The 26,970-nt window shown below is 39.3% G+C and overlaps 1 protein-coding gene across 2 annotated transcripts in view; it reads left to right on the top strand.

Moving 5' to 3' along the window:
- The first annotated feature begins 263 nt into the window (after window positions 1–263).
- BBS7 (Bardet-Biedl syndrome 7) overlaps window positions 264–26,970 on the top strand; it is a 43,869-nt gene continuing 17,162 nt past the window's right edge. Inside the window, exons 1-11 of one of the 2 annotated variants that reach the window (XM_048847173.2) lie at window positions 264–454; window positions 3,027–3,092; window positions 3,837–3,899; window positions 5,574–5,675; window positions 13,203–13,389; window positions 14,659–14,731; window positions 16,507–16,623; window positions 17,765–17,895; window positions 19,594–19,678; window positions 22,253–22,355; window positions 24,571–24,763. In XM_048847173.2, the coding sequence (XP_048703130.1) occupies window positions 3,853–3,899; window positions 5,574–5,675; window positions 13,203–13,389; window positions 14,659–14,731; window positions 16,507–16,623; window positions 17,765–17,895; window positions 19,594–19,678; window positions 22,253–22,355; window positions 24,571–24,763 (1,038 nt within the window). In that variant the 5' untranslated portion in view covers window positions 264–454; window positions 3,027–3,092; window positions 3,837–3,852. Of the gene's footprint in view, window positions 455–3,026; window positions 3,093–3,836; window positions 3,900–5,573; window positions 5,750–13,202; window positions 13,390–14,658; window positions 14,732–16,506; window positions 16,624–17,764; window positions 17,896–19,593; window positions 19,679–22,252; window positions 22,356–24,570; window positions 24,764–26,970 lie in introns of both variants that reach the window. The other variant, XM_048847172.2, reaches the window with a different exon arrangement.

The raw sequence follows: 26,970 nt of genomic DNA, 5'->3' as shown, positions 1-26,970 counted from the left end.
TCGCCGCCCCCAACGCCGGTGAGAACCGGGGACGCGCAACCGCTCCCGGCCGCTCTCCAGCTCTGTGCCGACCCTCGCCTCCATCTCCCGCCCCCCCCGGCGCGGCCCTCTCCTGCAACGGCTCCTAGACGCGCCGCCCGCGCAGAGAGGCCACGGCGCTTTGCCCAATCACTGCGCGTGATCAATACTGACCCCGCCCCTTCCCCGCCCGGCGTGTCCAATAGAAGGCCGACTTGTAGGGGAGGTGGCTTTTCGGCGTTTCCAGGGTAACGGGTAATTAGCTGTCTCTGGGAGAAGGCTGCGTTGGAGCTGGGCCGCCGGGTGGGGTGAGAGAGGCTGGGACCGCGGCCCCTCCGGCTGAGGGGGGTGGGGTCAGTCCCTGGACCGTGCCGGGGGAGTCGCCCCCGAGCCTGGTGCCATGGAGCTGCAACTGGCCCGCGTCGATTATTTGCAGGTAATGCCGCGGCCACGCGGGGGTCGGGCGGGGCTGGTGGCGGGTCTATAAACAGAGGCCGTCTGCCACAGGCTCCTGTGCCGCCAAGTCCCGCTCCTGCCCTGCGCTCCCAGGAGCCCTGCCTGGTTATCAACTACATAGCATCTGCGGCCAGTTTCCGCGTGTTTCTTCGCTGTATTTCGCTGAGCCGGGACAAACGCTATCCCAGACATCACCGGTTTTACTAGATCTGGCCTCACAACGCCCCTGCCAGGCAGGGATTGCTCCGCTTGGCAGATGGGGAAACTGAGGCATGGAGCGGCTCTGTGGCTTGCCCCACGGTCACCCAGGAAGTCTGTGGCACAGCAGGGAAGTGACTCTCACTCTCCTAAATCTTAGGATGGTCCAGCGCTCAGGGCACTAGCCTCTCTTCCTTCCTCTCGCTCTGTTTCTCACTTTCCTTCTTCCTACCTCAGCATCTGGTAGGCTAGTCTACTGGGTTACATGTTGAAATATGTTTATTTTATAACAGAAAACTATTTGCATTAGAATTAAAAGCAAACTCTATTAGTGTTAAGTTTCATGAACCTTTCATTCCTCTCCTCTCCCCCCAAAAAGCCACCCTAAATTTGGGGCCTAAAACAAGTTAATAATGCACCTTTTAAAAAAATCCAGTATAACTTAAAACTGCTTGATACAAAGGCCCAAATCCTGCAAACAGAGAGTTTCACTTTATGGACATGAATAGTCTTACTGAGTCAGTGGGACAACAGACCTTTGTAAAGTTAAGCATCTGGTTAAATCTGTGCAGTGTCAGGGCCTAATACTATTATCATAAATTAAATAGTGTTTCTACACATTTATCTGTATGGCTACATGATCTGGAGCTGTGGGACTCTGCAGTGTGGGAGTCAGTGATGTCTGGGATAACAAGCACCAAAAATATTGGATCTATTATTAAATATTGCAGTCTTTGGCCTTGTCTACACTATGAAATTAGGTCGATTTCATAGAAGTCGATTTTTAGAAACCGATTTTGTGCAGTCGATTACCTATGTCCACCCTAAGCGCATTAAGTCGGCAGAGTGCGTCCTCACTACTATGGCTAGCATTGACTTACAAACCGGTGCACTGTGGGTAGCTATCTCACAGTTCCCGCAGTCTCCGCTGCCCATTGGAATTCTGGGTTAAGCTCCCAATGCCTGATGGGGCAAAAACATTGTGGCGGGTGGTTTTGGGTACATGTCTTCAGGCCCCCCTCCCTCCCTGTGGAGGCTATGGAACATGGGGAGGAGGGTAGGCGTTTGTACATTGGATGCAGCAGGGGTCTATGCTCTTGTTGGCTTTCCTGCAGCTCCAGCAGATGCTTCATCATGTCCGTTTGCTCCCTCAGTAGCCTCAGCATTGCGTTCTGCCTCCGCTCTTCGCACTCACTTAATTCTTTCCTGGCCTCTGCCACTGAATGCTCTACGCATTAAGCTGTGCCCTATCAGTGCGGGAGGACTGCATGAGCTCTGAAAACATGTCATCGCGAGTGGTGGTTTTTTTCGCCTTCTAATCTGCGATAACCTCAGGGACGGAGATGATAGGAGGAGCGTAGAAACATTCTGCGCTCTATGATTCTGGGGGGACTGCATGGTCACCAGTGCTACTGAGTTTGCCATGCTGACCAAACAGGAAATGAAATTCAAAAGTTCCTGGGGCTTTTCCTGTGTATCTGACTAGTGCATCGGAGTTCAAAATGCTGTCCAGAGCGATCACAATGGAGCACTCTGGGATAGCTCCCGGAGGCCAATACCATCGATTTGCGTCCGCACTACCCCAAATTTGACCCAGCAAGGGGATTTTAGTGATCCTCTCGTCGGGGAGGAGTACAGAAATCGATTTTAAGAGTCCTTTAGGTCAACGGAACGAGGTTGGTTGTATGGACGCGGTCATTTTTAAATCAACCTAATGCGGCTAAATTCAACCTAACCCCATAGTGTAGACCAGGCCTTTGAAATACTAAACCTGTTTTCCATGTTGCTATCTGCCTCAAGTAACTATCCAGGGAACCGATGGTGTTAACATCTCTGAAACCAGTACCCCAACTAGAGGAATTAGCAGCCTTGTCAGCAAGTACAAAGCAGTACAAGTCTCAAATGGACAGTCTTTACAAGTCATCTTTTTATATGAGAGTTGTGGCACATTATTTTGATTATCCAGGCAATGCTGAATTGCTGTTCTTCTTGCTTTGTGGATAGAGGCATTAAAGAGCATGAACACAAAGGTATGAAATTTAAAATAGAGGAGTGGGATGGGGATTTCTATACAAGGTGACATATTTTTAATAAATTCACTGCCTTTATATTGTGTAGAATGTAGGGGTTCAACTGTTTAGATATTTTCAACACATTTCCAGTAGGACTTATGTAACACATACTCACTCTGAGGGGTATTCCTATGAGAGAATTCTAACCTCAGCATATTTCTTCTTAGTGACCCATCAGTCATTTTAGCAATTTGCAGGTGTTTAGTTTGTGGCCCTTATGACTTAATTTTTTTGAAATGTAAGAGTTGAGATGTTCAGTAATGAGTTGATGTTTTCAAATAGGTGGGAGTGACATCTCAGAAGACCATGAAGCTTCTCCCTGCATCAAGATATAGGGCAATGCAGAAGGTAGCTTTTGTTGACATAAGATATTCTGTTAAAAATCGATATTTTTATTCCCTTGGAACAGATAGTGGTGCGAATAATCTTTTGATTCTTTCTATCTGGGACAGTATAGGCAAAGCTTCCTAATTAATTCTGTTTCAAGACCTGCTGACAATGCATGGACATTGTTAGGCTTTAGTATTTGTTATATATTTCTCCACCCTTGTTCTTTTTTGCTAAGAACACGTGTTGAAGACAGGAGCTTCTTTTCTTTTCTTTTTTTTTTTTAAACATCATTTCTGGTAATTTCATGGTTATGATTTCTGTGTGGGAAGAAAGTATCAGAATAGATGAACTCTTAAGAAACAGTTATATGCTTTTCATTTCTGGTAATAAGTAAAGGATGAGCAATATAAAATATAGAAAAACTTTTAGCAAAATAATACTATTTTTTCAAAGATTCTGTTATATGACAGATGTTCTATAAAACAACAAATACGAAAAGGGTTGAGAGTTAAATAATTGCAGAGTAATCATTTAGATTTTAAGCTCTCTGACTGAAGGACTTTCTGTCTTTATATCTATAAAGTGTTGTGTGCTCCTGTGATATAGTATGATTATTAAATCTTGTAGTAGTTGGTAATGCTTACTTTCCATACTGCAGATGCACCTGACTAGTATAAGGAAAGTTCTTCCTTTTTAAGATGTAAACTAGTAATCTTTGTATGAATAATGCTGATATAATAATTAAGCATTACATTTTTGCAGGTTGTCATTGGAGATCATGATGGTGTTGTTACATGTTTTGGCATCAAAAAAGGGGAAGCTATGGTAAGTTCAACTATTTATGTAATTGTTTTATAGTGATTCTAGATCAGTAATTGGCTTCCAAACTATGATGACAGGTTTAGAGTAGCAGCCATGTTAGTCTGTATCTGCAAAAAGAACAGGAGTACTTGTGGCATCTTAGAGACTAACAAATTTATTAGAGCATAAGCTTTCATGGGCTACAGCCCACTTCATCAGATGCATAGGATGGAACATATAGTAAGAAGATTATACACACACACACATAGAGAAGGTGGAAGTTGCCGTACAAACTGTAAGAGGCTAATTAATTAAGATGAGCTATTATCAACAGGAAAAAAAAACTTTTGTCGTGATAATCAAGATGGCCCATTTAGACAGTTGACAAGAAGGTGTGAGGATACTTAACATGGGGAAATAGATTCAATATATGTAATGACCCGGCCACTCCCAAACCCAAGTTAATGATATCTAGTTTGCATATTAATTCAAGCTCTGCAGTTTATCGTTGGAGTCTGTTTCTGAAGCTTTTTTGTTGCAAAATTGCCATCCTTAAATCTGTTTGTGAGTGGCCAGAGAGGTTGAAGTGTTCTCCTACTGGTTTTTGAATGTTGTGATTCCTGATGTCAGATTTGTGTCCATTTGTTCTTTTGCATAGAGACTGTCCAGTTTGGCCAATGTACATGGCAGAGGGGCATTGCTGGTACATGTTGGCATATATCTTATTGGTAGATGTGCAGGTGAACGAGCCTCTGATGGTGTGGCTCATGTGATTAGGTCCTATGATGGTGTCACTTGAATAAATATGTGGACAGAGTTGGCATCGGGCTTTGTTGCAAGGATAGGTTCCTGGGTTAGTGTTTTTGTTCTGTGGTTGCTGGAGAGTATTTGCTTCAGGTTGAGGGGGCTGCCTATAAGGGGGCTGTCTAAATGGGCCATCTTGATTATCGCTACAAAAGATTTTTTTTCTCCTGTTGATAATAGCTCATCTTAATTAATTAGCCTCTTACAGTTTGTATGGCAACTTCCACCGTGTGTGTGTGTGTATATATATGTATCTTTTTATACGTTCCATTCTATGCATCCAATGAAGTGGGCTGTAGCCCACGAAAACTTATGCTCCAATAAATTTGTTAGCCTCTAAGGTGTCACAAGTACTCCTTTTCTTCCAAACTATGTCAGTAATGACTTTTTTAAAATAGTAACATCTGATATTTAAGTGACTTTGTAAACAAATTGCTCTGTAGGAGCTAAAGTTGTGGATAGCAGGACAACTTACAAAAACAACTTTCACAGTTTGTAATTTGGTAGTGTGTCTAAGTTAATTTTACATGTCCATAAAATCGTTTTTCATTACTAGAGACGATTCCTCTGGAATCAGCATGCAGCATGTATGTGCAGCACTGTACAGAAGCTTGCACTACAGCTCTCTGTGCTGTGCTTCAATAAATAGCACCGGAATCTTAAGTATTTTATCTATTAGCTTTTAGAGCACTGAGCTGATTTATAAAATGCCTGATTTCTTCACTGATACTGAGGAACAATGTGTAATAAAATCTCATCAGGTATACATGTTCTGTAAAATCACTGCAATTACGTCAAAAGTCCCAGTGTAAATTTAGCATCTTTTGTATTTAAAAAAAATACAAATACAGTATTGAAATAATTAAGTATCACTTTCCTTTTTGACTTTCACAGCCAGTGTTCAAGACGCTGCCAGGGCAAAGGATCACAAGGCTGGAGCTGGGAGGAGCTCTTAATACGCCACAGGAGAAAATTTTTGTGGCTACAGGATCAGAGGTTAGAGGTTTCACAAAGAGAGGGAAGCAGTTCCTTTCATTTGAAACTAACCTCACTGAAAACATCAAAGCTATGTATGTGCAGTACTTTGTTTTTCATTATTATTTCATGTTAGTAAAACTAGTTTTAGTTTTTGGTTCTGTGAAAGAATTTATCACATTAGTCTAAATTGGTTTCCTGGCAGGTAGCTCAGGAAAGTGGCTGTCCGGATTAAGTATCTCCCAACTAAGTGCAGTATACTATTGTGTTTTAATATTTATTTTTGTATCACTTTTTAAAAAAATTTCATGTACTCCTAGCACTCAATTTTTTTTCTCAAAATGAAATTTTAGCGTTTATTTTTCTGTACAACCAAATAGTTGTATTGAATTTTTCTCTAAATAGTATCTGTGCAGGATTTTAATTCTTAAGTCTCTTCTCTCTATCCCGAGATAGGCAGAACTCCTGTAAAGGTATCAGTAGCAAGTGGAAGAGTGAGCCTATTACAACTGCTTGTCATTCATTAACTTAACTGCTGCAATTGAAAGCTTCTAGTCAGCTCCTCTTCATCCCAATCAGCCTTGATGACATACAGTATTCTTTTCTTTTTGTTCTTCCTTGACTTCCAATCAGGCTTGTAGTAGTTTTGTAATTTACTTTTCTGAATTTTTTTTTTTCTGCATCCCTTGCTTTTGTTGGCCCAGGAGTGCTGGCAGGATACTTGGCTCTGGACAGCTTAGAGGAACTTAATGACTGCACTACAGAAACATAGGTTTCAGAGTAACAGCCGTGTTAGTCTGTATTCGCAAAAAGAAAAGGAGTACTTGTGGCACCTTAGAGACTAACCAATTTATTTGAGCATAAGTTTTCGTGAGCTACAGCTCACTTCATCGGATGCATACTGTGGAAAATACAGAAGATGTTTGTTTTTATACACGCAAATCATGAAAACATGGTGTTTATCACTACAAAAGGTTTTCTTTCCCCCCACCCCACTCTCCTGCTGGTAATAGCTTATGTAAAGTGATCACTCTCCGTACAATGTGTATGATAATCAAGGTGGGCCATTTCCAGCACAAATCCAGGGACTGAAGTGTTCTCCGACTGGTTTATGAATGTTATAATTCTTTACATCTGATTTGTGTCCATTTATTCTTTTACGTAGAGACTGTCCAGTTTGACCAATGTACACGGCAGAGGGGCATTGCTGGCACATGATGGCATATATCACATTGGTAGATGTGCAGGTGAACGAGCCTCTGATAGTGTGGCTGATGTGATTAGGCCCTGTGATGGTGTCCCCTGAATAAATATGTGGGCACAGTTGGCAACGGGCTTTGTTGCAAGGATAGGTTCCTGGGTTAATGGTTCTGTCAAACTGGATAGTCTCTACGTAAAAGAATAAATGGACACAAATAGATGTCAAGAATTATAACATTCATAAACCAGTCAGAGAACACTTCAATCTCTCTGGTCACACGATTACAGACATGAAAGTTGCGATATTACAACAGAAAAACTTCAAATCCAGACTCCAGCAAGAGACTGCTGAATTGGAATTCATTTGCAAATTTGATACAATTAACTTAGGCTTGAATAGAGACTGGGAGTGGCTAAATCATTATGCAAGGTAACCTATTTCCCCTTGTTTTCCTAACCCTGCCCACCCCCAGACGTTCTTGTTAAACCCTGGATTTGTGCTGGAAATGGCCCACCTTGATTATCATACACATTGTAAGGAGAGTGATCACTTTACATAAGCTATTACCAGCAGGAGAGTGGGGTCGGGGGAGAGAAAACCTTTTGTAGTGATAAACACCCATTTTTTCATGATTTGTGTGTATAAAAACAAACATCTTCTGTATTTTCCACAGTATGCATCCGATGAGGTGAGCTGTAGCTCACGAAAGCTTATGCTCAAATAAATTGGTTAGTCTCTAAGGTGCCACAAGTACTCCTTTTCTTTTTACAGAAACATAGTGCTTAGTTCTTTTTTGCTTATCTCTGGGTCCCTTTGTTTTGGTGTTTCAATAAATATGTTGAGGCCTGGGCTGTGAGGCTTCTCTTTCTGTGGGAATAGTTTGGGGGTGGGGAGGAAGGGGAGAGAAGGGAATGTAATGAAAAACCATTCAGTGAGGAAACCATGTGCCCTAGCTGACAGGGCACTGGAATGAGAGTTGGAGACCTGGGTTCTGTTCTAAGCCTTGCTTTTAATCTACTGTATGATCTTGAGTACTTTGGATGAGTCATTTTACTTTTCTGTACCTTGGTTTCCTTATCTGTAAAATGGGTATTATACTTTGAACTACAGAGGTAGTAATATTATATAAGTGGTGTCCATCTAGCAGAAAATTGTCACGTTTGCTGCATTCTCTGTCCCAGGACTCAGGTCTGCTGTGCTGGGATGCCAGGTTTGTTTGAAGATGTAACTCCAGGTACTCAGTGCCTTGAGCAATGCCTCAAAGTCTTCTTCAAGGCACCCCATATAAATTTTCATCATTCTGAACTAGAGTGTTAAGAAAGTAAAATCTTTGAAAAGTCTGCCTGGACTTAGCTGTGGAGCTCTGTGTCAGCACCAATCCAGGTTCTCTCTTGGCTCGGCAGAGTAGTTTCATCACGCAAGAGGCCTTTGTTGTGCCTTAGGTTCTGAGAGCACCCTTAAGCTCTGAGTCCCCAAGGCCTTTCAGGTCCTGGTGCTTGAGATGGTGGTATTGTGTTCTGGCTCATTTGATGAAGCATCACCTCCACGTAATCATCACCACCAAGAAACACCCAGCTGTCTTCCCGACACATCACTGCCAAAGGTTCTAGGCATCACTGCATTTAAAGAATGGGGATGACCTGCTACTGCTGCCTTTAAGGGCCTTGTGCCCTTGCAAACAGGTTTGGAACAACTGCTGAAGAAGGTGTGGCAAACGCTTTGCACCATAACTCCTCACTTAAAGACTGCGAGAAAAAGTATGTATACTGCTGACTGTATCCCTCCCCGCCTGAGAGCTTGGTTGTCATAGCTAGAAGAAGTCTGGCTAAACATATGGCATTGCACTCCAGAAACCTGAGCTTTGGTACAAGGTCTAATTTGGATACTTAGTGATGTGAACTAATAGGTCTTTGTGGCAATAGGGCACATTAAATTTTGGAAAAAGTCTGTGCTCTTGTTAAGATTCTTCCTCAGGACAAATACCAGGATAATAAAAAGCTAATACAGGGTGCAAGGACCTGGCATCAGACGCTTGTGGTCTTTGATGCAGGAGATATGGAAGAATGAGTTTTGTGGTTAGCTAACTCTTCTCTGGGGAGATTTTACTTCCTGCTAAAATCAGGAACTGAATGGAAGATTCTGAGAACAGTGGTTAAGTTCAGAGTTGGTACATGATTGCCAGTGGATATGTGGTGTGCATTCTTACTGCTACTGCTTCCCTTAGAGATTAAAAACCTTAAGAACTTGGGAGTTGTGCCTGATCCATGCTCGGGTGCTGAGACCCAGGAATGAGAATCCTGTAAGTAAAACATTCTAACTCCAGAGTGACCCCAAATTCCTTGTTCAGGGGCATATTTGGGGATAGAAGGACAAGTCCCACACAATACCAGTTTGAATGTACCTTATCTTGGAAATGAACAACTATGGGGCCTGTTTAATACAGTGAGGAGATGGGAGGAAATACATCCCTCTTTTGTGGTGCACAAGACAAAACTTAATTTTTATTTGTATTGGGCCTTAAGTATTTGATGTCCCATGTTGGTAGTGCAGTATCAGGGTTAAAAATACTTCAGAGTACAGGTATCTGTATAGATTCAGGCACTGGCCCATTACCGTGTTTTCATTATGTACTGTGATTTAACTGTTAAATATTTGCAGTTATTAAGCTTTGCATTTGGTTGTATGTGTACATGGCACATTTCAAAGGAAATATAGTAGTTTAGAAATTGTGAACCATTGATTAAAATATTCTAATGTGCCAGAAGGCCTGCTGGGCTTATTTTGCACCAAAATGTGATGATTTAATCACTGCCTGTATGTAAAATATTTAGATTTTTACAGTGAGTAATGTTAGTATAATGTGAATTACATATTTTAGATTAAAAGCTCAGGGCTTGTCCACACAGTGGGGTAGTGCAGGGGTTCTCAACCTTTTTCTTTGAGTCCCCCCCAATACTATTAAAAACTCCATGGCCCAGCTGTGCAACAACAACAGTTTCACTGCATATAAGAGCCGAGGCCGATGTTAGGGGGTAGCAAGGAGGGCAATTGCCCGGGACCCCACACCATAGGGGGCACAGTGAAGCTAAGTTGCCCAGGCTTTGGCTTTAGTCCCGGGTGGTGGAGCTTGGCCCTGGGCTGCAGTCCCACGTGACAGGACTTTTTGCCTTGGGCCCTAATGAGTCTAATGCCAGCCGTGCTTGGCGGACCCCCTGAAATCTGTTTGCAGCCCCACAGGGGGCTCTGGACCCCTGGTTGAGAACCACTGGTGTAGTGCACAGTAAGGGGATGTGATTTCTAAAGATCATTGCATGGACCAGTTAATGTGCAACATGTTAGACCCTGCTGGTGTGCATTAAAAGTTCCTTAGTGCACTTGAACATAGTGCTGTTAAAACATTCAGCAGTGCATTCAAGTGCACTGGAGAACTTATAGTATGCACCAGCAATGTCAGCACAGACCAGTCAGTGAGCTCCAGAAATCACACCTCTGTAGTTTGTGTTGCTGCACTATATAGACATGTCTTCAGAGGGTGGATGCTCATCATTTGCAAGTTAGTTCCATTTCTGTAACCTGTATCCAACTAACCAAACGCGTTTAACTGTTCAGGTTGAGGAGAAAGCCTTGACATTATAAACCAGTGTACAACATGCTTTTTGCTAGCTGAAGGCTAAACTGAAATAATATCAAGAAGTTCAACCTTCTCTCCAAACATGTGTATCAAAACTAGCGCTCCATTCCATGTTCATGTAAATATTAACTTAATTGCCATATTTGAATCTTACACCAGCATGAATGTAGAGTTCATACAGCAGTGGCTGAAGGTGCTCTGCTGGGAGACCTGATTTGTTTCTCTGACTCGGCTTTCTTTTCTACCCATTCTCCCTAACCCATCCTACACCCATTATAGCTCCCTCCAGGGTCTTGATCAGTCTCACTATACTTCCATTAGTATGGCCTTGGAATGGAGTACAATTTTTGTTGTTGTAATAAATGTTCTCTTTACAGTCTTACTGCTGATTTTTTTTTTTAATGTTTTTTTAATGTTTATCGAACATTCCACTTGGGGTGCTGGGCTGACTTGACTACTACATGGAGCAAATGGCAGAGTGACTAGTGCAGCAGGATATGTACAATAAAGACATGCAGGGACAGTATGCTAATAAAAATTAAAAACCATGTTTTAAAAATATTTTCTCCCTACTTTAACTTGGAGTGGCCTGTTAGGGAGAAGAAACAGGATTTAGAGCAGTCAAAAACACTCTTAAAGTATTACTTTGTGTGTATATGTATCTGTATCTATACACACTTGAATAATAATTATACCTCTTTGTCTATCTGTCTGTTGTCATACCTATAGATAAGGCTTTTATAAAGCCCTAAAGTAAAGAAAAATGTTACACTGTCAGAATCCTGTAAAATGAACGAGAACCTAGTTTTATTTAATTAATTAAATAAAATTTAATTTATTTAATTTTATTTATTTAATTTTGGCCACCTCCTTCACTGTAAATCTTCTTCCTCCCACTTTACAAAAAGTGTTTAAATGTAATTTATCCACAAGATCAGAAGGGGACCAACTTTGTAAACGTCTTGGCAGGAGGAGTGAGTAGGAAGGGAAGTTGGGCTCTGCTTCAACTCTTTTTAAATCCGCGGAAGTCTTTCTGCTGATGTGTGAGAGTTGGATTGAGTCCCCTCTGAGAGCCACAAGGTGGCAGTAAGTGAAGAAGTGAGTAATTTTAATACTGGTATGATAGACAGTCCTGTTATGCAGTGAAACAAATGGAGCTCGCCATTGAATTGCCACATTTATTAATGTAGACATAATTTTTGAAACGGGCTGCCAAAAAACAGATCAGTATGCTTTTCTTTTTTGTATTTGTCTTCTCAATGAATATTAAGTATAACTTTTTAAGTCGCTCTTATAAGTAACCTAGGAACATAAATATTAAATCTACTTAACTTTATTCTCAAAGCTTCATTCAGTACAAAATATTTGCAACTTTGTGACTCGGTTTAAGAAAAATCATATTGAACTACATTTAATCATTTCATTGCTACTTACGTGGTAGGTGAGGCAAAACATCATTCCAAAAGTGACCTAATTGGTTGACTGAAAAATGTTAATTTTCTGTGTTGACTGAAGATATCCAGAATGTAACACTGCAATCCATCATATGTGATGAGACTCCTGATACTTAGGGTGTTGCAGAATGCTGCATTGTGGAATGCTTTCAGTGACCAGTAAATTAACAGATATTCATGGGGGAGGAGTGTAACTTTACATAGGACTTGTTTACACTTTAGATTTTAGCTTTTTGATCAATGCAGTTATAATGGTACAAACCCCAGTGTGTACACAATACATGGTTGTAATACATGTCCACAGTGGAAGTTTGAACTATTATAACTATGGCAGTATGGCTTCACTGGTGGCTAAAACCTCTATAGACAAGGGATTAATGCCTCAGTCACTCTTAAATATAGAATTTAGGCTCCTAAAGTAACTTGGGCACATTAGAAAATTTACCCAAGGCCTTAATTAAAACTTACTTGTGTGCAGAATGCCACCCTTCTATTTCAGCATTCTAGTTATGGTGAGTCATTTTAACTCAAGAGTCTGTGTTCACTCAATTGTTGTTTTTGCTTTACAGTTAATCTTCAATGTTTAATTAGTTTTTTGGAGTGTTCCTCCAAAGTCCAAAAGGGTTACTGCTCCATCATACTTAAATTTTCTACTCCCATTCATTCTTTTTTTTTTAAACTGAGCCCTTTCTCTTGCTCACCTTTCACCAAAATTTTATCTAATATATTTACCAAAAAAACCTAAATCAAAACAATGCCCCCATGCACCCAGCTTATATTGTGCTTCTAAAAATGTATTTTAAAAATGCCTTAACTACTTCTCTTAAGACACACATGGAGATCATTTTTTATGTTCTCTCATCCTGTTCTAGAAGGCTTAGGGGGAATTCTGCCTGAACATGCTTTTATCAAGAGGGCATTTTTTTTCTTTTAAATAATTTTGTTTCTCTTTAAATTTATATTATGAAGTGTATTAGTAAGGTCTCTTTAGCATTTTTTGTCTGCAGACCCTTTTGCAGAGATGAAAATAAACTACAGGAAAAAAAAATAAAGGAATGTAAACTATATGATTTTTATAGTTTGTAGAAAATAACAGGTTTAATCTATTTAAACAGATTAATTGCTTATTTTGCTCACCTAAGGCCTTGAATATACAAACAGTTATACATGTGTGTAACTTGATCCACATGTATATTGGGGTCTAAGAGAATATCACTATAACTTGAAATGCTGACAAAATTAAATACTTTTCTTTTTCTCAGGCATATATCGGGAGCAGATCTCTTTCTTTGTGCAAGCTATATCTATAACCATTACTGTGACTGCAAGGACCAGCACTACTACCTGTCAGGAGATAAAATCAATGATGTCCTCTGTCTTCCAGTGGAGAAACTGTCTTGCATTAGACCAATATTGGCATGCCAGGATAGAGTCCTTAGAGTTTTACAGGTTAAAAATCTTTGCTTTTTTGTCACTTCCTTTACTAGTACCATAGAACCTCACTAATTCACACTAATGACTAAAAGATCCACTGTGAATTACTGATTTTTGTGAAATGTTAAGTAAGCACACAAACACTATTGTAAAATATCCAATCTAACACATCATGAAGTATTCTTTGTGTATTGGCTATAAATATTCTATAGCATATTTTATAATGTAGAAGACGTCTACTACTACTACTCTTAAATCTGCTGAGAAATGAAATGAGTGGTGTTTTTATAAGAATTACCATTTGTAGGCTAGTGAGGTAAGGATCAGTGAAATTCTGCTAAAAGGTAGAGGTAGGGGTGAGGGTGCACTTGCTTAGACCTTGATCCTGCATTTTACTCACATGTATTGTTAACTTAAGCTATAGTTCCTTATAACTTAAGTGAGTCGTCTCATTGGTTTCAATGGTACTACTCATATGAGTAAAATTTAAACCCATGTGTTTGTAGGATGGGAGCTTATATCTGTCTCTCATAGTATATACATTTTCAATTTGAATAAATCACTTCATCAGATCAAGTTTTATTAATTAATGTTATGATTTATAGAGTTATGAGAAAGATAATTACATTTATACCAGACATGCCAAACCCGTGAAAAAAATGCAGAAATTTGGCTTGTTTTTGGCTTAATTGGCTTGTGAGTTGCTTGTTGGCTAGCTTTTGGCTTGTAGCTTGTTGCTTCTTTTTTTTTGATTGGCTCCTGGCAATCAGGAAGAAGGGGGGGGAGCAGGGGCAAGAGGGGGAGAGAGTCAGGGGTGCACAGCAGGCCCACCACAGTCCCAGACTGCACGCTGGGGGGGAATCTAGTCACGTAGCGTGTTTGGGTTCTTAGGGATTGGCTTGTTTTGGCCTTGTTTTGAAATGGCATTAGCTTGATTGCTGGCTTATTGTGAAAGTCGCGGTGTTTATTTACCACGTGAATGTTGGCAGCTGTGTTGGTACATGAATTTTCAGGTTATATTGCCACAAAAACTGAATTTTAAAAACACTAGAAATACATTTTATTTAACATCTTTTTAAAGAAAGCCAGTCTTGTACTCCATTTATACACTTCACTGTTCTGTAGTTTTTGAAAGATTACCAAAACATGCATCACATTTGGATAACTAAAGTTTATCCATAGGTATAACAAAGAATACACATACTTATGCAATTTTAAGTGATTTTTTTTAATGGGGTTTTTGGATCATTTTAACTTTATTTTTCTTTCTTTCTTCATCTGTAGGGGTCTGATTTGCTATATGAAGTGGAAGTTTCTGGACCACCTACTGTTCTTGCTTTAAACAATGGAAATGGTGGTAACTAGATCTTAAATATATTAGTATTTCACTGAAATGTATTTTAAATAAAAATATCAAAATCTGGATGTCTTATTTACAAATATTGTAGAACCTTGGTTAACATTGTCTAGAAGCTGGTGTTAAAATTGCAAAAAGGGTCTGACCATTCAGCTCTGACCATGCAGTTGTTTCTTACAATAGTTTACATATAAAATTTGGTAGCTTTGATAGAAATGTGACTGATTAACTTATGTCAGAACATTTCTAATTAGTTCAGAATTTGTTCACTCCAAGAGATTATACATATTTTTTGGAAATTATTCAGGAATCAAACACCACCTTTTAAATATTTCTTTGACACATTAAATCCTGTTTGATTATTTTTTTTCAATATCACACATTCTTCTCATCTATCATTTGAGACTGTTGTTAGTTTGCCTTTTTAGTTTAAAAAAAATTCTGTAAATCACCTGAACAGCTCATTGCCAATAACAGAATTGCTCTGGTTAAGAGACAAAGCAAGATTCCTTTTAGTCTTCTAATCAAAGTTTCATATGTCCAAAGCTCCATTTTTCATACAGAAACATAACTAGCACTAGTGTTATAAGTGCAGCCTTTGTCCCCTTCAGGCAGGAGTAAGAGGCTAAGGCCCGACCTACACCAGTAATTTACTTCAGTATAACTACATCTCGTGCAGGTGTGAGAGACAGCTATACTGACCTAACCCCAGTGTAAACTAGCACTAGGTTGATAGAAGATTTATTCTGGATTCTCTATGCCTGTGGGAGAAGCCCTCCTGTCAGCATAGGCAGTGTCTACACTGAAGTGCTACGATGGTGTAGTTGTGCCACTGCAGTGTTTTAAGCATACCCAAGCACTAAGAGGCATGAAGTGGAACCTCGGGGAATATCATAGCCTCCTATCCACACATGGTGAGAGAGGCCTGCAGCAATTTGGGCATGGGAGTTGTTCAGAAGGGGAAGGGCTTGATAGTTTCTCCCACATACCTTTTTCTGTCTCTGGATCCTATGCTGGCATAGTCTCTGGAGTGTAGATACAACCTTAAAGTTTTTAAAATTGTTTGGCTAGTCCTTTTGCTATCTTTGTCACCTGAATTTAGCACCATAGGTGAAAAAACGTAACGAATGGCTCTAATCCAGCTCCTAATCCATTTTCTTTCAGTCAGGCCATTTGAAAGTAGCATTGTGATGGCAGCAGCTGGTTTGGGAGGGAAAATAAATTTCCCTTTTAAATCCCACTTAGTGGAAGATGGACTCTGCAGCCCTTATCCAGGGAGGTGAACAAGTGAGGTAGTTTTGTTTGTTTGTGGTCCTTGTCTTTTTGAAGACCTTGCCACAAACCATATAAGGTAGATCAATCTAATGGCGGGGGAGAGAGGAATGGGAGGGTAGTACTTCTCTTGCTAGTCTTGTCAGAAGCTGTGAAGAATATCCTTACTTTAATTTATTCAGTATTAATGTAAAAGGAGCAGGACATTATATAAACAGCTGTTGAGCTCATGAGAGATGCATGCATGTAAGAACAGCAGGAATGAACAATTTATTAAAATACCCGTAGTTCTCAAGATGTTTGTGTCCTTCTTCAGAAGTTCTAGCCTTGTTTCTGCCAACTATGTTTTGAAAAAGTCTGGTAACTCTGTTGCAGAGCATGGATTTGAATATTTTGTGATTCAGACATTACATTCTGAAGGAAAATGTTAAAGAAAAGACTTAAGTGTTTAAAAGATTTGAATAGTGTAAAAAATAGAACCAATATAGTACCTATATGCTTAGGTGATTCTGGAGAAGAACTTCTGTTTGGAACATCTGACGGGAAACTTGGTCTCATTCAGGTTTCAAGTGCCTCTCCAGTACATAAGTGGGAAATCAGAAATGAGAAGAAGAGAGGAGGTATGTACCCTGGTAATGTTTCCAGATCACTGGCATTCCATTATACACAAGGCTGTATGAAATAAAGTTACTAGTAAATTTCATTATACCTATGGGCATTTTTTGTGTTGTGGTAAATATTTTGAAGATTCATCACAGTTTTGCCTGTATTTTACAGTAACTTGAGTACTCCACTTCCTGGCTTTTGACCTCTTGCTGAAGATGTTTAATTATGGTTTTTGTCTTGGGTTTTTTTTTCTTATTCTTCATGCAGGTTATTTCCGGTTCTCATTTGATATGATTTGGTTACTATTTTAAGATGACTTTTAAAAAAATAAACTCCTTTAAATTATTTTGTATATATAATTTGACTATCTGCTATAGTAGTGGTTGTACTTTTAAATCCAAACATGAATATCCTATTTTTCCAAACTTGTGGCATTTTGAATTCTTCCCACAGTAGAGGTTATCACTGTCCCTGTGTACTGTTGTTTTTGGTTACTTTGCAACTGCTTTCAGTCTGAGGATTGGACAAGGCTCTTTTTGAAGCTCCCCTATTCTTTAATTGGCCAAAAATTATTGCTGTGACTTCCAGGACATTGATTCCCTTTTATGTTTAGTATGCTGCCTCTGCAGCAGTCTCAGGTGTTGTTCCCCTGAAAAGGGAAGGACCATGAATAGAACCCAGTTATCCCATATGCCTGTAGAGCATTTTGTCTCTCAAAAATATTTTTAGTAAACTTCTTAGTATGATGTCATCTTTCAAATATGAGGAGTGATTTTGATTTTGGGTGATTGTGAGATGCTTTAAAGGGGCCTGAATCTTAGATTTGGTTTTGGGTTCTTTACAGTTCGTTTCTATTAAGTCTCTTTATTTCTGTGCTTTGCATTGGAATATAGTTCTGCTTTTTACCTACTTAGTCCAGTACATTGTTTCTAATAACAAAGTGATGAAGTCACTCATTTTACTCAGAAGCCAAAAATGGCATTAGTAAAACTTTACAAACTTACCAAGAATGCTCTATCAATCTGTTTTTTCAAGACTACTAATGCACTAGAATACCTTTTTTATGGATGACTTTGCAAATCATTCATTGTAAGACAAAAGATTAAATGAGCAGTCAGTTTGTTGTTTATAAGAGGGTTTTTTCTTTATTTTTAGGTATCTTATGTATTGATAACTTTGACATTCTGGGTGATGGAGTTAAAGAATTACTTGTTGGCCGAGATGATGGTATGTTAGAAATCTATAACTTCGACTGCACAAATGAGCCTGTCCTTCGATATGATCATGTAAGCTCATCACAAGAAATGCCCTCTTCGCAGGGCATATTTTAAACTTCTTTGCTTTAAATTAAAAAAGAAATAAATTATAATTTTTTAATTTCTTAATTTTTATTTGTAACTATATTTAGGGCCCTACCAAATTCACAGCTGTGAAAAATACATCACGGACTGTGAAATCTGATCTCCCTGTGAAATCTGGCACCCAGCTGAGGGCTCCTATCCTGCGCAGGGCTCCAGCTGCTAGTCCCGGCCAGGGATGGGGGGGGATGAGATTTCCTCTTCCACTGCAGGGATCTGCCCCTGCTACAGGAAGCTCCATGGCTCCAGCTGTCAGCCCCCGGCTGCAGGGAGCTCCGCGGCTCCACTTGGGCAGGAGACTGCTGGCAAAACCTAACATATGGTAATCTACCCCTCCATACCCTGCGACCCTCCCTTCTGCGCTGCTGCTGCTGGTGGTGGCACTGGCTTTAGAGCTGGGTGCCAGCTCCCTGGCTGCCCAGCTCTGAAGGCAGTGCCTCTGCGAACAGCAGGCAGAAGTAAGGGTAGCAATCCCACGACCCCCCTACAATAGCCTTGTGACTCTTCCCACACTGACTGCCTTTTGGGTCAGGACCCCTACCATTACACCACCCTGAAATTTCAGATGTAAACATCTGAAAATGTGACATTGACTAATTTTAAAACCCTGTGGCTGTGAAATTGACCAAAATGGACTGTGAATTTGGAAGGGCTCAAATTATATTGTTACACAGTTAAACAAATGGTATGCCATAGATATGTATTTGGACTGTCTTCCTTGATCTTCGGTCATTATTAAACAGTTTATATAAATTTATTTATTTAAATGGTCTGCAGCTGTTCTTTCTGCACAATATAGCTATATTTTTATATGCTCTCAAAGAGTGTTTAAAAGTTGGTTTGTTCAGTGCTGTACTTCATTTTATTTTTAGGTACACTGTATAGTAGCAAATACAAAAATGGCCAAGGGCTTACCAAAACGGTTATGAATTAAAAAATGTCATTTGTGTGTTAAAATTTCATGCTTCCATATAATGGTAGAAACTCCAACACAAAAGCAATGTGCTAATATGTGAAAACCAGAAAGTGAAACAGGCCAGTCAATTTGAATGAAATGCTAAAATTAAACCGCACAAATGGTAAAAATACATTTTGCAAGGTCTCTCTTTTTTTTTTTTGTAAAATAAACTCGTGTTACTAATTCAGGTTAGTAAAACAATCTAAACAGCAGCCAACCAAACAAAAAACGCCTCCAAAACTTTAAACCATTGATTTTTTTTTCTCTTAAATAAACAAGTGACTCTTTAAAGTCTATACTTTCTGGTAGGGCTGTATTTATTACTAATTGTTCAAAATAGTGTATTTAATTCATAGTCACTCATCTTTCCTTCTAGCACATTCTGGTAATTACTGTTTGAAAATTAGACTGTGCATCAAGGTTTTACTTTATAAACCGGTTCCTAATATGTCTTTCAAGGTACATACACAGTAGAACCAAAAATATATGTGCTGAAACACAATAACCGGTAATTAAGTATTTCTTATAATTTTGAGCGGTTGTGTATCTGAATAGATTTTCTGCACTACAGTTAAAGAAGGGGAAGTGTTTTTTTTCCTTAAACAGCACTCATATAAAATGAATAAAGTCATGTATCTTCTGAGTGCTCATCTGTTTTTATTTTTTAGGCCTTGTCAGAGAGCATCACATCTATCCAGGGTGGCTGTGTAGGAAAGGATGGGTATGATGAAATCTTAGCATCCACATATTCAGGTAAGTTGTCTATTAAATACTTAAAGAATTTTGGCTATCGGTATTACAGTGGTTAAGCAAACTGTGCTGTTAATGACAGGTTTCAGAGTAACAGCCGTGTTAGTCTGTATTCGCAAAAAGAAAAGGAGTACTTGTGGCACCTTAGAGACTAACCAATTTATTTGAGCATGAGCTTTCGTGAGCTACAGCTCACTTCATCAGATGCATCTGATGAAGTGAGCTGTAGCTCACGAAAGCTCATGCTCAAATAAATTGGTTAGTCTCTAAGGTGCCACAAGTACTCCTTTTCTTTGTGCTGTTAATGGAGCTGGAATTGTATTAATACAGTGTAATTTGTTCTGGTTACAAAAAATAGTATTCTGGCTCAAAATTTTCTGCTATTAAAATACTTTTAAGTGTGGGAAACATTTTATTGTATATATTTTAAATTGTATTAAAACCCTGTGGTTTTTCACTTTATATCTCATTATAGCATACTACAGCAGTTAGTTATTGTCAGGTATAGGCAGCTGTATAACACAGTGATGAGTACATTAGAAATGTTTAGATTTTATACCTGATGGAATTGTTTACAGTTTTATAATTTTGTAATTATGAATAGTATCCTTTTTTGGTTCCTAGTCTGTCTTTTCCATGTCCCTCTTCATCATGAATATGCATCTTGCTAAGTGTGTAACAGCTTTGTTTTGCTTCTTTTGCCTTTTCAGTAGTGCTGAATTTTTGGAGCTCTCAAAGCAGCCACTTTTGGGAAATTAGAAAACAAGATTATTCTTCATAAGGAGGCTTATATAGACTTGAAGCCTTCAGTAGACCCCCAATAGCACTGGTCTGTCCGTGGGGGACATCTAGTAAGAAAAGTGTTGTATGTGTTTTGCTCAATAGTTTAAAACAGTAAAAGCTCACTTTTTAAATTATTGTTGGGTTTCAAACCTGATATGCTGAAATCCAAGTTTTAATCGTGTTAACCTTCATAGTAGGTTTTAGACTGAGTCAATGGCAAATGTTTACTTTGTGTGTACAGTGCAATTCGCAGAAGGCTAACAGGCTGTGGGGCAGATCCTCAGCTGGTGTAAATTGTTAGCTCCCTTGCCTTAATAGTTATGAGCTATTACAATTTATACCAGCTGTGGATCCGCTCTAAAGTCTCCCTGCGGTTCCTCACTGTCTGTGGTAATGTTACTGTAAAGATCACAGAAGCTGTAAGAGGATTTTTTGGGAAAGCTCTGAAAGAGGTGGAGGAAGGAAAATATCTAGCTGTGGGCTTCCTAAGGTAAACTGCAGTAGGAGTGCAAAGTACGGTAGGTTTGGATCGTAAAAATAATGTTTAGAGCAGCAAATGATAGATTTGAATTTGGCACTGTAGCATTTTTTTATGTATTTTCTGCCTTTTTTTATGTATAGTCCTTGATTAATGGGGCTTTTTGTTGTTTGAAAAATGGTTGAGAGGTTTGAGACGCTTGTTAGTAACAACCTTTTACTATGTTGCTCCTAAGACCTTGTCTACACTAAAGGGAAAAGTTGATTTAAGCTACGCAATTTGAGTTGTGAATAGCTTAACTCAAATAGACGTAGCTTAGATCTACTTACTGCAGGGTCCACACTACGTGACATTGATGGGAGATGTTCTCCCGTCGACTCACCATACTCTTCTTGATCAGGTGGAGTACAGGAATTGACGGGAGAGCAATCGGTGGTCGATTTAGTGGGTTTTCACTAGACCCGCTAAATTGACCGCCAGCGCATCGATCGCAGCAGCGTCGATTCTCCATTAAGTGTAGACAAGCCCTACGTGGCTGTTGCTGTTATGGGGCATATCAACAATTCACAGTAGGGAAAGTGTTCCCAGGGGAAATTTTGCTCATAAGCAGCATTTGCACTTACAATGTGTTGCCGCAAACAAGCGTCTACAGTACTGGACATGTACATTAGTTTTCATGGTGCATTTTGTAACAATACTGTGTCACTATTCCCCCTTTTAAAGGGGCTGAAATCGTTGAAAAGGTCTAGAAACCATTTGAATAAACATAGTTGGGGTGTCAAGACAAAACCAAATCAAGTGCTCTTTGTTCCAGTCTGGATGCCATGGTGAAAAGTAGCAAAACACTACTGATTTAAGAGATACAGAAACAGAAGTACACGTACCTATGCTGAGCCACATACTTAGTCCATTATACAACATTTTACTGCATTTTTATCCTTAAAAACTAACTATCCATGGTGTTATAGGAACCTCTTTTAGAGGATCAGCATTAAGCAATTAACAATTAATTAGCACATTATTGGCACTTTTCATCAAAAGATCTCAAAATGCTTTTTAAAGAACAATAGCTACCATGTCCCCATTTTACAGATTGGGAAATTACTCAACTCTGAAAATCCATGCCCAAACCTATTGTTCTGAGTCCGTATCAGAACCGGGAATAGAGCCCACACCTTAATTGCCTGTCTTCTGGACAATTCTGCCTCTTATGTTCTACAGTGTTAAGGCCATGTGCCTCAGTTAGGACTTTTCATATGCTTTCTTGTTTATAGTTTATAAGGAATTTTTCATAGTTCTTTGTATGTTTCTTTCAGGATGGGTGACAGGACTGACTACAGAGCCTGTCCATAGGGAAGGTGGATCTGGTGAAGAACTAAAGATAAGCCAAGAGATGCAGAACAAGATTTCATCCTTAAGGTAGCTTAAATAAAGGAAAATTGTAAAGAAGGCTAAGTATAAAATGTGACCTATGTTTAAAACTGTGGTGATCTGGGGGAATAATCCCCTGGAAATGAAAGTAATGCTATCAGCTTGTGAAGCATACTTTTGTGTAACCCCTGGAACTACCAAAACAGCTAGAAATTTGTAAAGAGGAAAATACATATGGTTTTTACAGTGTGTTTATTTTTTGCATCTTGCATCACATATAGATGGATACAGTAGGTGAGGTAATATCTTCTGTTGGTGAGAGATACAAGCTTTTGAGCAGGGGTTCTCAAACTGGGGTTTGGGAACCATCAGAGGGTCGCAACATTATTACATGAGGGGTCAAGAGCTGTCAGCTTCCACCCCAAACCCCTTTTGCCTCCAGCATTTATGAATATGTGGTGGTTAAATTTATAAAAAAAGTATTTTTAATTTATTAGGGGGGTCACACTCAGAGGCTTGCTATGTGAAAGGGGTCACCAGTCCTAAAGTTTGAGAACCACTGCTTAGAGCTACAGAGAGTTCTTCAGGTCTGGGAAAGGTACTGAAAGTGTCACAGCTAAATACAAGATGGAATAGATAGCTTAGCGTAAGTATAAGTTGTTAGCACATATTCTAAGGGACTGTTCAAGGTGAAGTGGCCTGTTAACACCTCTGTAGTTATAGGACATCCTTTGAGGATGAGGGCTGATAGGTCAGATACAGAGTGATTGCCTTGAGTTTTGTCTTTTATCACTTTCTTGTCTGTGAGCTCATTCAAGAGCATAGTGATTGTCTGGTTTCATCCACATACTTGTTGTGGGACATTTAGTGCACTGGCTGAAGTACACCGCATGTTGTAATATGCATGTGTAGGACCCAGAGATCTTGAAAGGTGTGTTGCAGGGAGGGTGTTGATCATTTTAGCAGTGGAGATATGGCTGCAGGTTTTTCGGTTTTTCTGGCAGGGTCTGGTGCCACTTTCAGTTGGTATGTTCTGGTCTGTGACGAGCTTGCATCTGACGGTGAGGTTGTGGGGTTGTTTGAAGGCCAGAAGAGGGAGTTCTCTCCCACAACAACACTTCATAGCACATTGTGTTGTCAGTTTCACTCTTCTTTGATTTGCTTTCACATTGCCCTACTATGGTACCTGCCTGCGGTGTCAGTGTGTCTTTTTTGCATATTCTGAAGAAATGGTTTGGGTCTGTTTATCTAACTTTGGAACATGTCAGAGCAATATTATACAGTAGAATCTTGTAACTTTACATACAATGTTGCCACACATATTTTCCAGGACAGTAATGTTCAGCAGATTATGAGTTCTCAAATGATACCTCACAAGGCACACTTTGTACAAAATTTATCATAGTTTTGAAAAAAGGAAGAACATAGGGATATTGTCTGTCACAACATGTCCTTCAATTAACTTAACTATCAGGGTAAGTTAATCACAGCCCCCCACCTAAGACAAAAGGGGTTATGAAACTGGGCAGAGAGGTTTTGCTGAGTCCTTACTTGGATAAGGGGTGTGTGTGTGTGTAAGAAGGTAAGAGTAAGAAAGGCCAGAGTAAAAGCCAAACAGTAGCCTGCAAACACAGTGCAGCCCTGAAGAAACCTAGAGAGAGGTTTGGGTCAAGGGTGCTAGCTGAACAAAGCTTGGGCTTGTAAGCTACGAAATGGCTTCTTTTCATTTTGGTCCCCCCTGCATTCAGAGAAGCAGGATTTTGTACATTCCTTGTAAATAAACAAGAAATCACCAGACTCCACTGTCAAGTTATACTCCCAAGTGGGACATCCCCAAGGCCCCAAACTTTGAGTAGCTGCGTAGATCCAAAAGCAGTAATATTATTTCACATGTTATCAAAGGAGGATACTAAATATTGATATGTGGTGGTCATTGAGATTTCACATCAGGAATTTATCGTTGGGGGAAATTTTGTCTTCCTTCCTAGATCCTCTTGAAATCTCTCTACTCTTAAAAAATACATATATATTGTTGTAATGTGTACATTTCCTTCTTTTGTAATTTAGATTGTTTGGGGGAAAAAAAGCTTTGCCACAGAATATCTGTGGAAGGGTGGTTGGTGACTTTATTCCTCTTTGTCCTAACTGGGAAAAAAATAAAGAAAACAGTCACTTTACAGAAACAGAATGAGTTTCATGGGCATTCTGTGAAAAAGTTACCTTCAGGATTTTATTTTTACATCTGACAGTTTCTCTTTCTTAGGAATGAGCTGGAACATTTACAGATAAAGGTATTGCAAGAACGTGAAAAATACCAGCAGTCTTCTCGGTCTAGTACTGCTCTTTCAGCAGTACCTGCATTTAGTGTGAATGACAAGTTTACATTAAATAAGGATGATGCCAGCTACAGTCTTATCTTAGAGGTGCAGACAGCGATAGATAATGTCTTGGTACAGGTGAGTGGTGTTTTAAAACCTAGAATCTAACAAAAATGTATGACTTTAAAACTAAACAATGAAGAAAATTGTAACATTTATTTTTTGATCCAGAACGCTGATAGCTGTTTGTTGCTTACTGAATTAATATATTTTTTAATTTGACAAGTTCAGTTTTAAAGGACTTCTTTAAAGCTAAAAGCCTCTTTCAGTTTGTTTTAATACTGGTTCAGAATCACATTGAAATACAGGTTTTATAAATATCTAGATTGTTTTGAGTCGAAACTGCAGTTTGTATCTTACTGAAAAAAATATTGGCTGTAAACTTTTCATATGCTCTTATGCTGTATTTTAAACACTTTTAATGTAGTGGAAGATTATAATTTTATACTGAAATAAAACTCAGACATATGACATACAATTATCAGCAGGCTGATGTGGAACTTCTGGGTTTACTCTTGGGCTTCACTTTTTTTAATAAGTGTAGCAAATAAAGAATATAGTTCAGAATCTTGAATGTGGTGTTCATACTGAATTGTGATATACTGGTGTTCTGTAGGTCATTTTGGTGTCCTCAGTACTGACCAAGTTGCATTAGAACATTATAGGTCACAATCCTACCATATGATCTGCCACGGTTGGCCTCTTGGGATTTGACAGGGTTGTAAAGGTCCATCAACCTGGATTAGATCACAGGATGGAATTCTAGTTTCTAAAAGCATGAATTTGAAGTATGACTGTGGTGAGGCTAGACTCCCTTCCAAAAGGAGGCCCACTTTATCAAAGGGAAAAAAAAAAACCAACAAGGTTTGTTTGTTTTCTGGTCCTCTCTTTTTTTTCTCAGGCACTTGGCAAAAGCAGAATCTTCTGTTGCTCTTGGAATACTCTATGGGTGAAATTTATTGAAGTCAGTAGCAAAACTCCCACTAATGTCAGTAGGGCTGGAATTTCACCTTATAACTGGTTCTGCTTTTGCTGAGTCTTCAGTGGAAATGATTCCTCTAAATTTAAAAATCTAATTTATTTTAGAACATTCTTATCAAAATACACCTTTCCTTTTTAAAAAAATCACTACTTGAGGTGAGGTTCCCTTGTAATACTTTTACTGTTCCTGAGGGTTGGGAGGATGGTAGGATGTAATGATGTAGAAGAAAATCTGATTAGTACATAGCTTTTACTAAATATTTTTCCCATTTACAAGCATCTTAAATTAGTTATTCCTTCTATCACATCAGCTGGAGTTAATGTTATCTTGGTACCTACTCCTTTGACTGTTAAATATAACTAGCTTTGAGGCATATACAGGGAGAAAAATTTTATAAAATGTTCTCTAAGGGGAAATTGAATATAGGTAAACTGGCCAGGTTTTTTTAAAAAACACACACACGACATGACATTTTTTCATTGGTGTCTGGTGGAAACATCATCTTTGATGGTAGGTTGACTCATCAAATGGAGCCTAACTTGATGAATGTTGTCTGCAGTTGAATGGCACCTCTGAATCAGGGCTGGTCTACACTATACACTTACACTGGCATAGCTACGTCTCTCAGCAGTGTAGAAAATCCACACCCCTGAGAGACATAGCTATGCCAACCTAGTCCCCGGTATAGACAGCGCTAGGTCAACGGAAGAATTCTTCCATCAGCCTAGCTACTGCTTTTCAGGGAGGTGGATTACCTACACCAGTGGGAGGGTGCTGTGCTGCTATAGTGTTTTTAGTGTAGACTTAGCCTCAGTTACATCATGACTAAATGCTAAACTTAATTGATTTAAGCTTGAATTTAATGCCGAGGTTAGCACTTGTCTACATTATGGGGACTATACTAGCATAGCTATGTTGGCATAACCCCACAGTATAGATGCAGCCTACACTGAAAGGCTACATCTACACTTAAAATGCTACAGTGGTATAGCTGCTGGAGAGCAGCAGTATCCCTGTAGCACTTCAGCATAGACACTCACTACAGTTGGAGGGATTCTTCTGTCACTGCAGTTATTCCACCTCCCCAAGAAGTGGTAGCTAGGTCGACAGAAGAATTCTTCTGTTGATCTAGCACTGTCTACACTGGGGTTAGGTTGGCATAGCTACAACTCTCTGGGTGTCGATTTTTTACACCCCTGAGAAACATAGTTATGCTTTTATGTAAGTTTTCAGCATAGACCAGTCCTGAAGCAGTTTTCTATCAACCTAGCTGCCTCTTACACTGGGGGTTAGGTATGCTGGG

Source organism: Caretta caretta, chromosome 4 (assembly GCF_965140235.1).
Source record: "Caretta caretta isolate rCarCar2 chromosome 4, rCarCar1.hap1, whole genome shotgun sequence".
NCBI lineage: Eukaryota > Metazoa > Chordata > Testudines > Cheloniidae > Caretta > Caretta caretta.
The sequence above is the reverse complement of the archived record's forward strand: the minus strand, read 5'-3'. Positions and strand labels throughout refer to the sequence as shown.